This window comes from Lichenostomus cassidix, chromosome 27, assembly GCF_008360975.1.
Source record: "Lichenostomus cassidix isolate B80296 chromosome 27, HeHo_3.0, whole genome shotgun sequence".
Classification (NCBI taxonomy): Eukaryota; Metazoa; Chordata; class Aves; order Passeriformes; family Meliphagidae; genus Lichenostomus; species Lichenostomus cassidix.
In genome coordinates, this window is record NC_139507.1 from 3,921,373 (window position 1) to 3,934,666 (window position 13,294).

Sequence of the window (13,294 nt, forward strand, 5' to 3'; positions counted from 1 at the left end):
ATGTTGTCCCAGGGGGTATAGCTCAGTGGTAGAGCATTTGACTGCAGATCAAGAGGTCCCTGGTTCAACTCCAGGTGCCCCCTCTTTTCCTCTTTCTTTTTCTCTTCTTTCTGCCAAATCTTTCACAGAAAAATGATGGAGAGCTCTTTCTGGATCTCTGACCTTCTTCTGTGCACTCAGTGTTGGTTCTGAGCTCCAGAATCCACAGAGCTGAGGCCCTGAGTGCTGGGAAAGTGCAGGGGTTGTGCTCTGGCTGAGAACCACTCACTGCCTCTGTGTGCTTTCCTCTATTCCTCATTCTCTGCAGGCTTCAGATCTACAAGAATTTATCATTTTTACCATAACTTATCATTCTTAACTCCTTATACAGCCTTTGGCAGGTATGTTAAGGTGCACAGGGAGCTGTCAAGGAAAGGGATCCAAACCCTGGACAATAAAACTTGCTCCTTTCCCAATAAATATTTTTAAATGTCCCTGGTGCAGATGTTGTCCCAGGGGGTATAGCTCAGTGGTAGAGCATTTGACTGCAGATCAAGAGGTCCCTGGTTCAACTCCAGGTGCCCCCTCCTCTTTTTTCCTGTTTTTTCACCATTTTTTTCCTCCAGAACTCCTCACAGACAGACCATGAAGAGCCTTTCTTACCCCTCAGAGGTGCTGAAACCCATTTGGTGATCGTTTCCCAACCCTGAATCCCCACTTTGCCATCCTCCCCGAGTTCTGCACACAAAGGAGCTCAACTCACCAGCTGCTGCTCGAGTTTTTCGTGTTGGCAGTAATTACCCTTCATTTAAGCACTGAATTATGCACATAATGTGTTTCTAGAAATCATGAGCTGTTTCCCCCGGGCTGTGATGTCCAAACCGGTCCGGTTGGGCAGCTGGGATGACACAGGTCATCGTCAGGGTACCCCCGGGGCTCGAACCGGTGACCTTCAGCCCCGCAGGCGGCAGCGCTGCCCTTGAGCCACGCCCCGGGCGGCGGGATGGGGGGGCGCGGGGGGCGGCGGGGGAAGGGTGGCTCGGGGGCAGCGCGGCGGGCTGGGGAGCGCGAGGTCACGGGTTCGAGCCCGGCCTCGCTCGGTTGTAGCTAGCTAACCGGGAAGTCACCGGTTCTGTCCCGGGAGATCACAAACTCCAAACTACGAGATCACCGGTTCTATTCCGAGTTCTATCCCGGAAAATCGCCCGCTCCGCCCCGCCCTGGCATAGAAACCCACGCTCCTACCCCACCCCAGGCTGGAAGGTCACAGGTTCGAACCCACCCCGCGCACCACCGGAGGCGACAGACCCGCCCGGGCTCTGACTGGGGCACGCTGTGCACCGCGGAACTCTGCGCCGGAGCACTTTGGCACCAGCAGTCTGAGCCGGAGGCACTGCCGGTCCCCTCCGAGCGTTACTGTAACGAGAAGAGCCTGACAGGCTTGTCCGGTGGCTTTGGGTGCTTTTGGAATTACTCACTTCGTAATTTCCGGGCGTTTCTTTGGCATTGCTGCAACCAGCCTCGTGTGAAACGGGCTTAGATCTTGTCTGAATCCAAACGGGCTCAGATTGTGTCAGAATTCCCTGCAGTGTCCAAGGCCCGGCTGAACGGGAACAGCGGAATGAAGTGTCCCTGCCCACGGCAAGGGAGCGAATGAACGAGCTTTGCTCTCCCTTCCCACCCGACCATCCTGCACGCCCTGACCGCGATGCAAACCCTCCCGGCCCGCCGCTGAGGGCAATCCCCGCCGCTGAGGGCAATCCCCGCCGCTGAGGGCAATCCCCACCGCTGAGGGCAATCCCCACCGCCGCTCCCTCTCCCTCCTCCTCCCGCTCCGCCCGCTCTGCGCGCCGCCATCTTCCCGCCCTCCTCGGCGGCGCGCCGGATTGACGTAGAGAAGGAGGAAATAGCGTATTTCCGTAAACCGAGCGGCGGCGCGGGTTGATGACGCATTCCCCGTCCCGGTAGCGGCGGGGAGCGCTCGGGCGGCAGCCGCGATGGGAGGAGGAGATCTGGTGAGGGGAATGAGGGGAGTGAGGGGAGTGAGGGGAGTGAGGGGAATGAGGGGAGTGAGGGGAGTGAGGGGCAGGAAGGGAGCGGGGAGCTGAGGGGAGCGGAGGAGGGTGAGCGCGGCCGGGGGAGCTGAGGGGAGCGGCGGGGAGAGAGGGGAGTGAGCAGGGTGAGGGTGGCTGAGGGGCCGCGGGGGCTCGGTGGGACCGGGAGGGGATCGGGTGGGCTGGGGGGATGCGGAAGGGAGTGAAGGAGTTGGGGGGTGCTGAGGGAACCCTCGGGGAAGGGATGAGGGGGAGGAGAGGGGAATTGGGGAGGGGAGAGGGGTTGGGGAGGGGAGAGGGCTGAGGGGAGAGGGCTGAGGGGAGACTGAGGGGTCTGTGGGTGCTGAAGGAGGCCGGGGGTGTCGGGAGGGCTGAGAAGGTGATGTGAGGGAACCGAGAGGGGTCTGGGGGGAGTAGGAGGGATCGTGGGAGGCTGATGGGGGACTGAAAACATCCAGGGGTGCTGAGGGGGACACTGAGAGCATCCAGGGGTGCTCAGGGGGGACTGAGAAGGATCCAGGGGTGCTGAGAGGGGACTGAGAGGATCCAGGGGTGCTGAGAGGAGCCAGGGGTGCTGAGGGGGACACTGAGAGCATCCAGGGGTGCTCAGAGGGGACTGAGAGCATCCAGGGGTGCTCAGGGGGCTGCAGGTTCCCCAGGGCTCCTCCCGGGGCCAGCAGGAGCAGCCTGTCCCATTCTCCGTGCCTCCATCCCGCTGTGGTGTCCCCTCAGTGACAATCCCGGTGACAATCCCGCTCTGTTCCCCTCCTGCAGAACCTGAAGAAGAGCTGGCACCCGCAGACGCTGCGCAATGTGGAGAAGGTGTGGAAAGCCGAGCAGAAGCATGAGGCTGAGAGGAGGAAGATCGAGGAGCTGCAGAGGGAGCTGCAGGAGGAGAGAGCCAGGGAGGAGATGCAGCGCTACGCTGAGGACATGGGGACAGTGAGGTGAGCCTGGGGACAGCCTGGGGACAGTGAGGTGAGCCTGGGGACAGAGAGGTGAGCCTGGCGACAGCCTGGGGACAGCAAGGTGAGCCTGGGGACAGCCTGGGCACAGCAAGGTGAGCCTGGGGACAGCCTGGGCACAGCAAGGTGAGCCTGGGGACAGCCTGGGAACAGTGTGGGGACAGTGAGGTGAGCCTGGGGACAGCCGGGGGACAGTGAGGTGAGCCTGGGGACAGCATGGGGACAGCGAGGTGAGCCTGGGGACAGCCTGGGGACAGTGTGGGGACAGTGAGGTGAGCCTGGGGACAGCCGGGGGACAGTGAGGTGAGCCTGGGGACAGCATGGGGACAGCGAGGTGAGCCTGGGGACAGCGTGGGGACAGTGAGGTGAGCCTGGGGACAGCCTGGGGACAGCCTGGGGACAGTGAGGTGAGCCTGGCGACAGCCTGGGGATAGCCTGGGGACAGTGAGGTGAGCCTGGGGACAGCGTGGGGACAGCCTGGGGACAGCCTGGGGACAGTGAGGTCAGCCTGGGGACAGCCTGGGGACAGCGAGGTGAGCCTGGGGACAGCCTGGGAACACCCTGGGGACAGTGAGGTGAGCTGGGGACAGCCTGGGGACAGCGAGGTGAGCCTGGGGACAGCATGGGGACAGCGAGGTGAGCCTGGGGACAGCCTGGGGACAGTGAGGTGAGCCTGGGGACAGAGAGGTGAGCCTGGGGACAGCCTGGGGACAGCAAGGTGAGCCTGGGGACAGCCTGGGGACAGTGAGGTGAGCCTGGGGACAGCCTGGGGACAGCAAGGTGAGCCTGGGGACAGCCTGGGGACAGTGAGGTGAGCTGGGGACAGCCTGGAGACAGCCTGGGGACAGTGAGGTGAGCCTGGGGACAGCGTGGGAACAGTGAGGTGAGCTTGGGGACAGCCTGGGGACAGCCTGGGGACAGCGAGGTGAGCCTGGGGACAGCCTGGGGACAGTGAGGTGAGCTTGGGGACAGCCTGGGGACAGCACGGGGACAGTGAGGTGAGCCTGGGGACAGTCAGTCCTGCTCTAGGGCTGTCACTGCCTGTGTTCCTGGGGGAGCTGTGGGGTTGGTGGCTCTGGTGACAATGGAATGTTTGGGGTGGAAGGGACCTTAAAGCCATCCAGTGCCACCCCTGCCATGGCAGGGACACTTCCCACTGTCCCAGGCTGCTCCAGCCTGGCTTGGGACATTCCAGGGGCAGCCAGAGCTTCTCTGGGAATTCCATCCCAGCCCTCCCCACCCTCCCAGGGAGGAATTCCTTCCCAGTATCCCCAACCCTGCCCAATTCCAGTTTAAATCCATTTATCATTCACTCCATCCCTGGGGAGAATTCCCTGTCCATCTCCCCTGCAGGCACTGGGGGCACAGGGAGGTCACCCCAAACCTCCTCTGGGGTGAGCAATCCTAAATTTCACGGCACAGAATTGCCATCTCTCTCAGCCTGTGTTTTATCCTCCTCTCTCCAACCCCAAAATGTTGGGAAAGAAAAGGAAAAAGGAAAGAGAAGGGAAGGGAAATGGGAAAGGGAAGGAAAGGGGAAAGGAGAAAGGAAAAAGGAAAGGAAAAAGGAAAGGGGAAAGGAAAAAAGAAAGGAATAAGGAAAAAGGAAATTAATAGGGGAAAAGGAAAGGAGAAAGGAAAGGAATAGGGAAAAGGGAAAGGAGAAAGTAAAGGAAAAAGTAAAAAGGGGAAAGGAGAAAGGAAAAAGAAAAAGGGGAAAGGGAAAAGGAAAAAGAAAAAGGGGAAAGGAAAAAGGGGAAAGGGAAAAGGAGAAAGGGAAAAGGAAAGAGGAGAGGAAAGGAAAAAGGAAAGGAGAAAGGAAAGGAAATGAAAAAGGGAAGGAAAGGAGAAAGGAAAGGAAATGAAAAAGGGAAGGAAAGGAGAAAGGAAAGGAAATGAAAAAGGGAAGGAAAGGAGAAAGGAAAGGAAATGAAAAAGGGAAGGAAAGGAGAAAGGAAAGGAGAAAGGAAAGGAAATGAAAAAGGGAAGGAAAGGAGAAAGGAAAGGAGAAAGGAAAGGAAATGAAAAAGGGAAGGAAAGGAGAAAGGAAAGGAGAAAGGAAAGGAAATGAAAAAGGGAAGGAAAGGAGAAAGGAAAGGAGAAAGGAAAGGAAATGAAAGGAAAGGAGGAAAGGAGAAAGGAAAGGAAATGAAAAAGGGAAGGAAAGGAGAAAGGAAAGGAAAGGAAAGGAAATGAAAAGGGAAGGAAAGGAGAAAGGAAAGGAGAAAGGAAAGGAAATGAAAAAGGGAAGGAAAGGAGAAAGGAAAGGAGAAAGGAAAGGAAATGAAAAAGGGAAGGAAAGGAGAAAGGAAAGGAGAAAGGAAAGGAAATGAAAAAGGGAAGGAAAGGAGAAAGGAAAGGAGAAAGGAAAGGAAATGAAAAAGGGAAGGAAAGGAGAAAGGAAAGGAGAAAGGAAAGGAAATGAAAAAGGGAAGGAAAGGAGAAAGGAAAGGAGAAAGGAAAGGAAATGAAAAAGGGAAGGAAAGGAGAAAGGAAAGGAGAAAGGAAAGGAAATGAAAAAGGGAAGGAAAGGAGAAAGGAAAGGAGAAAGGAAAGGAAATGAAAAAGGGAAGGAAAGGAGAAAGGAAAGGAGAAAGGAAAGGAAATGAAAAAGGGAAGGAAAGGAGAAAGGAAAGGAGAAAGGAAAGGAAATGAAAAAGGGAAGGAAAGGAGAAAGGAAAGGAGAAAGGAAAGGAAATGAAAAAGGGAAGGAAAGGAGAAAGGAAAGGAGAAAGGAAAGGAAATGAAAAAGGGAAGGAAAGGAGAAAGGAAAGGAAAAGGAAAGCTCCCTTTCCAGACCCTTCAAGCCAAGCTCTGTACACTAAGCCGCTGTTTCCCCACAGGAAGAGGGAGGAGAAGCTGGAGTGGATGTACCAGGGCCCCGGCGGGCTGGTGAACAGGGAGGAGTACCTGCTGGGGCGGCCGGTGGACAAGCTGATCCTGGAGAAGGCGGAGGGCGAGGCTGGCTGCTCCGGGGACACGGGGCTGCTGCCCGGGTCCATCTTTGCCAGGGCCGGGGCCAACTCGGTGCTGGACATGGCCAACAAGATCCGCGAGGACCCGCTCTTCGTCATCAGGTGGGACAGTGGGGCTGGGGAGGTCAGCAGGGTGGGGAAAGGCTTGAGAGCTGGCTTTGAGTTGATTTATTTTATGGCTGGATTGTATATATGACATCAGGTGGGACTGAGTGGAGCTGGGGTTATTAATGTGGGGAAGGGGTTGAGACATGGGTTGGAATTGATTTATTTTATGGCTGGATTGTATATATGTCATCAGGTGGGACACTGCGGGGTTGGGATAATTCATGGGGGAAGGGGGTGAGAGATGGGTTGAGTTGATTTATTCTATAGCTGGGTTATATGTGGGGAAGTGGTTGAGACATGGGGTTGAGTTGATTTGGTTTAGGGCTGGATTATATATATATATATACATATATATAATATATATTATATGTATATAGATATACACATATATTATGTATGTATATATATACACATATATATATACACATATAAATAATATATATACACACATATATATTATATATATACACATATATATTATATATATACACATATATTATATATGTATACACATGTATTATATATGTATACATATATATTATATATATACACATGTATTATATATATGTATACACATATATTATATATGTATACACATATATTATTTATGTATACACATTATTTTATATGTATACACATATATTATATATATACACATATATTATATATATATACACATATATTATATATATACACATATATTTTATATATATACACATATATTATATATATACACATTTTTATATATATACACATATATTATATATATATACACATATATTATATATATACACATATATTATATATATATACACATATATTATATATATACACATATATTATATATATATACACATATATATATGCACATATTTTATATATATACACATATATATTATATATATACACACATATATATTATATATATACACATATATATTATATATATACACACATATTTTATGTGTATACACACACATATATTATGTATACACACATATATTATGTATACTCACATATATATTATGTATACACACACATATATATTATATATACACATATATATTATATATACACACATATATATTAGATATATATACACACACATATATTAGATATATATACACACATATATATTATATATATACACACATATATATTATATATATACACACATATATATTATATATATATACACACATATATATTATATATATATACACACATATATATTATATATATATACACACATATATTATATATATATACACACATATATATTATATATATATACACACATATATTATATATACACACATATATATTATATATATATACACATATATTATATATACACACATATCTATTATATATATATACACACATTAATGTGTATATATATGTATATATACACACATTAATGTGTATATTTATATTTGTGTATATATTTTTATATAATATTTATACATTTATATATATTTGTTTATATATTTTTATATTTATATACATTTATATAATTTTATAAATTTATATAAATTTATATGCATATATTTATATATATGTATATATTTTTATTAATTTATATGTATTTTTACATATATTTGTATATATATCTTTATGTTTTATATATATTTATATATTTATATAAATTTATATTTTTATATAAATATTTATATATATAAATATATATTTGTATATATGTATTTATTTATATATATTTATATATATTTGTGTATATATTTATATATTGTGTATATATTTATATATGTATTTGTATATATATTTTATATATACAAATATATTTGCATGAATTTGTATGCATATATTTATGTATATATTTATATATCTTTGTATATATATTTATATATTTAATATATGTGTTAATATATTGGTATAAATTTGTATACATATGTTTATATATTTATATATAAATTTTATATGTATTTGTATATATGTATTTTTATATATGTTTATGTATTTTATATATATTTATATATGTATATAAATTTATATAAATATATACTCATTTTATATAAATATTTAATATATGTATTTTTATATGTTTATAAATTTATATACATACATTTATATATTTTATATAAATTCACTTATTTAATGTATTATATATTTTGTTACATTTTTATATATTTATATAATATACATAAAATACATATATTTTATATAAGTTTATATAAGTTTATGAATTTTATAAATGTCTTTATAAGAGTCTCTAAATTTTTATAAATGTCTTAGTGTTTTTATATCTAAATTTTTATAAAGTCTTAGTGTTTTTATATCTAAATTTTTATAAATTCTTCGTGTTTTTATATCTAAATTTTTATAAATTCTTACTGGTTTTATATCTAAATTTTTATAAATTCTTAGTGTGTTTATATCTAAATTTGTGTCAATTCTTAGTGTTTTTATATCTAAATTTTTATAAATTAGTGTTTTTATATCTAAATTTTATAAATTCTTAGTGTTTTTATATCTAAATTTTATAAATTCTTAGTGTTTTTATATCTAAATTTTATAAATTCTGTGGTTTTATATCTAAATTTTTATAAATTCTTAGTGTTTTTATATCTAAATTTTTATCAATGTCTTAGTGTTTTTATATCTAAATTTTTATCAATTCTTAGTGTTTTTATATCTAAATTTTTATCAATTCTTAGTGTTTTTATATCTAAATTTTTATAAATTCTTAGTGTTTTTATATCTAAATTTTTATAAATTCTTAGTGTTTTTATATCTAATTTTTTATAAATTCTTAGTGTTTATATCTAAATTTTTATAAATTCTTAGTGGTTTTATATCTAAATTTTTATAAATTCTTAGTGTTTTTATTTCTAAATTTTTATAAATTTAGTGTTTTATATCTAAATTTTTATAAATTCTTAGTGTTTTTATATCTAAATTTTTATAAATTCTTAATATTTTTATATCTAAATTTCCTCTCCTTGAAAATGTGATGTTTTGAGCTATTTAAAAATATTAATTTATTTTTTCTTTTCCTTCTTTAGGAAGAGGGAGGAGGAGAAGAAAAGAGAAGTTTTGAACAATCCGGTTAAAATGAAGAAAATCAAAGCATTGGTAGGTGTGGGACAGAATCCCCTGAATCAGGATTTTTTAATTAAAAAATCAGAATTTTAAAATAAAAAAATCGGAATTTTAAAATAAAAAATCGGAATTTTAAAATAAAAATCAGAGTTTTTAATTAAAAAATCAGAAATTTTGAATTAAAAATCAGAAATTTTGAATTAAAAAATCAGAAATTTTGAATTAAAAAATCAGAAATTTTGAATTAAAAAATCAGAAATTTTTAAAATAAAAAAATCAGAATTTTAAATTAAAAAATCAGAATTTTAAATTAAAAAATCAGAAATTTTGAATTAAAAAATCAGAATTTCTTAAATTAAAAAATCATAATTTTAAATTAAAAAATCAGGATTTTTAAATTAAAAAATCAGAAATTTTAAATTAAAAATCATAATTTTTAATTAAAAAATCGGAATTTTAAAATAAAAAATCAGAAATTTTGAATTAAAAAATCAGAATTTTTAAATAAAAAAATCAGAAATTTTAATTAAAAAATCGGAATTTTAAAATAAAAAATCAGAATTTTAAATTAAAAAATCAGAAATTTTGAATTAAAAAATCAGAAATTTTTAAATTAAAAAATCAGAATTTTTGAATAAAAAATCAGAATTTTAAATCGAAAAATCAGAATTTTTTAAAAGAAAAAATCAGAATTTTTGAAATAAAAAAATCGAATTTTAAATTAAAAAATCGGAATTTTAAATTAAAAAATCGGAATTTTTGAATAAAAAATCAGAAATTTTGAATTAAAAATCAGAATTTTTAAATAAAAAATCAGAAATTTTCTAAAAAAAATCAGAATTTTTTAAATAAAAAAATCAGAAATTTTGAATAAAAAATCAGAATTTTTAAAATAAAAAATCAGAAATTTTGAATAAAAAATCAGAAATTTTGAATAAAAAGAAATTTTGAATAGCAAAATCAGAGGTTTTTTTTTTTTAATCAGAATTTTTTGAATTAAAAGTCAGAATTATTTTAAAAAAAATGAGAATTTTTAAATAAAGATCAAAATTTTTTAAAATAAAAATCAGAATTTTTAAATAAAAATCAGAATTTTTAAAATCCAAAAATCCGAATTTTTAAAATCAAACAATCAGAATTTTTAAAAAGAAAAAAATCAGAATTTTTTAAATAAAAAAATCAGATTTTTTAAATTAAAAAATCAGAATTTTTAATTAAAAGTCAGAACTTTTAAATTAAAAAATCAGAACTTTTGAATAAAAAATCAGAAATTTTGAATTAAAAAATCAGAAATTTTGAATAAAAAATCAGAAATTTTGAATTAAAAAATCAGAAATTTTGAATTAAAAAATCAGAAATTTTTTAAATAAAAAATCAGAAATTTTTAAATAAAAAATCAGAAATTTTTTAAATTAAAAATCAGAATTTTTAAAATAAAAAATCAGAATTTTAAATTAAAAAATCAGAAATTTTGAATAAAAATCAGAAATTTTAAAGAATAAAAATCAGAAATTTTAAAGAATAAAAAATCAGAAATTTTTTAAATAAATCAGAATTTTAAATTTAAAAATCAGAATTTTTAGAATAAAAAATCAGAATTTTTAGAATAAAAAATCAGAATTTTTTAGAATAAAATCAGAATTTTTAAGAATAAAAATCAGAATTTTTTAAGAATAAAAAATCAGAATTTTTAGAATAAAAATCAGAATTTTTTAGAATAAAAATCAGAATTTTTTAGAATAAAAATCAGAATTTTTGAATAATAAAAAATCAGAATTTTTAGAGTAAAAATCAGAATTTTTGAATAAAAAAATCATTTTTAGAGTAAAAATCAGAATTTTTGAATAAAAATCAGAATTTTCAAATAAAAAAATCAGAATTTTTCAAATAAAAAAATCAGAATTTTTTTCAAATCAAAAAAAAAATCAGAATTTTTTCAAATAAAAAATCAGAATTTTTCAAATAAAAAAATCAGAATTTTTTCAAATAAAAAATCAGAAAAAAAAAATCAGAATTTTTAAATAACAAAAATCAAATTTTTAAATAATAAAATATCAGAAATTTTGAATAAAAAATCAGAATTTTTGAATAAAAATCAGAATTTTTTAGAATAAAAAATCAGAAATTTTTAAATAAATCAGAATTTTAAATTAAAAAATCAGAATTTTTAAATAATAAAAAATCAAATTTTAAATTAAAAAATCAGAATGTTTGAATAAAAATCAGAATGTTTGAATAAAAATCAGAATGTTTGAATAAAAAATCAGAATGTTTGAATAAAAAATCAGAATGTTTGAATAAAAAATCAGAATGTTTGAATAAAAAATCAGAATGTTTGAATAAAAAATCAGAATGTTTGAATTAAAAAATTAGAACTTTTTAAATTAAAAAATCAGAATTTTTCTTGCTCAAGATAAAGAGCTGAGCTCCGCTTTTCACCTGAACTCCTCAATTTTCCCAAAAACCATCCCTAAACGGCTCAGCTTTTCTCCCAGGAGCTTTTCCACGGGCAAAAATGAAATCCCAGGAAAATCTTTTCCCTTTGCAGCTGCAGAACAGTTTGGATAAAAAGGAGAAGAAGAGGAAGAAGGAGAAGAAGAAGAAGCACAAGAAGCATCGCCGGCGCAGCTCCAGCAGCCACAGCTCCAGCACTGAGGAGGAGAGGAGCAGAAATAAGTAAATTTTTTAATTTTCCCCTTCAGCCTTGTCTCTCTAATTAATATTTTTAATTGGATTAAGTGTTTCTTTGCTGTTTTTTCAATTATTTTACATCATGAATGTGTCATAAAAATAATTTAGTGGTAAAAAATGGGTTTATTCTGACAATTCAGCTGCTTCAAAAGGATTTTGTTTTCGTTGTAGGTCTCAGAAGAGGGTGGAAAATTCCTCCTGGAAACCTCCTGCTCCTCCCAAAATCCCAGGATATGGCTTACAGGTACGTGTGGATCACACCCTGAGTCAGGGAAAAACAAAAATTTTGGGAATTTGCTGCAGCAGCTGGAGGAGGATGATGAGAAAAACACAACTGAACAAATTTCAGATTCATTTTGGAGATGGAAATTAAGGTTGTTCAGAGCTCGGTGGGACTTTTGCTCAGAATTTGAGATAAAGTTTGTTAAGATGTTCTTCGTTTTCCATGGAATCATGGGATGGACATGAAGGGACATTAAAGACATGAAGGGACATGAAAGACATGAAGGGACATCCAGTGCCATGGCAGGGACACCTCCCAGTGTCCAGCCTGGCCTTGGGAATTCCCAATTCTTTGGGAATTCCCAATTCCTTCTCTCCCAAACCCAAACCAGATCCACTCCTTGCTGTGTGAGAATTGCTCCTCTCAGCAGAATGCTGTGGATTTCCCAATTCCCTCCCAAGGAGGAATTCCTTCTCTCCCAAACCAGATCCACTCCTCCCCGTGTGAGAGTTCCTCCCATCCTGCTGCTCTCAGCAGATCCCTGTGAATTTCCCAATTCCCTCCTGAGAATGAATTCCTTCTTTCACAAACCAAAACCAGACCCTCTCCTCTCCATGTGAGAGTTCCTGCCATGCTGCTGCTCTCAGCAGATCCCTGTGAATTTCCCAATTCCTTCCCAATTCCTTCCTTCCCTCCCAAACCCAAACCAGATCCACTCCTCCCCATGTGAGAGTTCCTGCTCTCAGCAGATCCTGTGAATTTCCCAATTCCCTCCTGAGGAGGAATTCCTTCTTTCACAAACCCAGTTCCTTCCCTAGGAGGAATTCCTTCTCTCCCAAACCAGATCCACTCCTCCCTGTGTGAGAGTTCCTCCATCCTGCTGCTCTCAGCAGATCCCTGTGAATTTCCCAATTCCTTCCCAATTCCTTCCCAATTCCTTCCCAATTCCTTCCCAATTCCTTCCCAATTCCTTCCCAATTCCTTCCCAATTCCTTCCCAATTCCTTCCCAATTCCTTCCCAATTCCTTCCTTCTCTCCCAAACCCAAACCAGATCCACTCCTCCCTGTGTGAGAGTTCCTGCCATGCTGCTGCTCTCAGCAGATCCCTGTGAATTTCCCAACTCCCTCCCAAGAATGAATTCCTTCCCTCCTAAACCCAAACCAGATCTACTCCTCCCCATATGAGAGTTCCTGCCGTCAGTAGATCCCTGTGAATTCCCCAATTCCCTCCTGAGAAGG

The 13,294-nt window shown here is 38.5% G+C and overlaps 1 protein-coding gene, 1 long non-coding RNA gene and 2 other non-coding genes across 12 annotated transcripts in view; all 4 read left to right on the forward strand.

Moving 5' to 3' along the window:
* The window catches only part of LOC146426662 (uncharacterized), a 117,029-nt gene that overhangs the window by 84,956 nt on the left and 18,779 nt on the right, over nucleotides 1-13,294 (forward strand). The gene's annotated exons all lie outside the window — the stretch shown is intronic.
* TRNAC-GCA (transfer RNA cysteine (anticodon GCA)) lies at nucleotides 12-83 on the forward strand. Its single transcript has one exon. It is a non-coding gene; the product is annotated as a tRNA-Cys (tRNA).
* TRNAC-GCA (transfer RNA cysteine (anticodon GCA)) lies at nucleotides 495-566 on the forward strand. Its single transcript has one exon. It is a non-coding gene; the product is annotated as a tRNA-Cys (tRNA).
* Nucleotides 1,860-12,220, forward strand: CWC25 (CWC25 spliceosome associated protein). The gene is made up of 6 exons (XM_085083503.1): nucleotides 1,860-1,994; nucleotides 2,808-2,980; nucleotides 5,842-6,075; nucleotides 9,105-9,174; nucleotides 11,690-11,817; nucleotides 12,004-12,220. The coding sequence occupies exons 1-6, from the start codon at nucleotides 1,977-1,979 to the stop codon at nucleotides 12,203-12,205; spliced, it is 825 nt and encodes a 274-aa protein (XP_084939629.1). The 5' UTR covers nucleotides 1,860-1,976; the 3' UTR covers nucleotides 12,206-12,220.

What these genes read in the sequence shown, in the direction of transcription:
- CWC25 (XM_085083503.1), top strand. An exon ending in GACCCGCTCTTCGTCATCAG is followed by an intron (nt 6,076 to 9,104) that starts GTGGGACAGTGG and finishes TTCCTTCTTTAG; the next exon opens with GAAGAGGGAGGAGGAGAAGA. An exon ending in GAGGAGAGGAGCAGAAATAA is followed by an intron (nt 11,818 to 12,003) that starts GTAAATTTTTTA and finishes TTTTCGTTGTAG; the next exon opens with GTCTCAGAAGAGGGTGGAAA.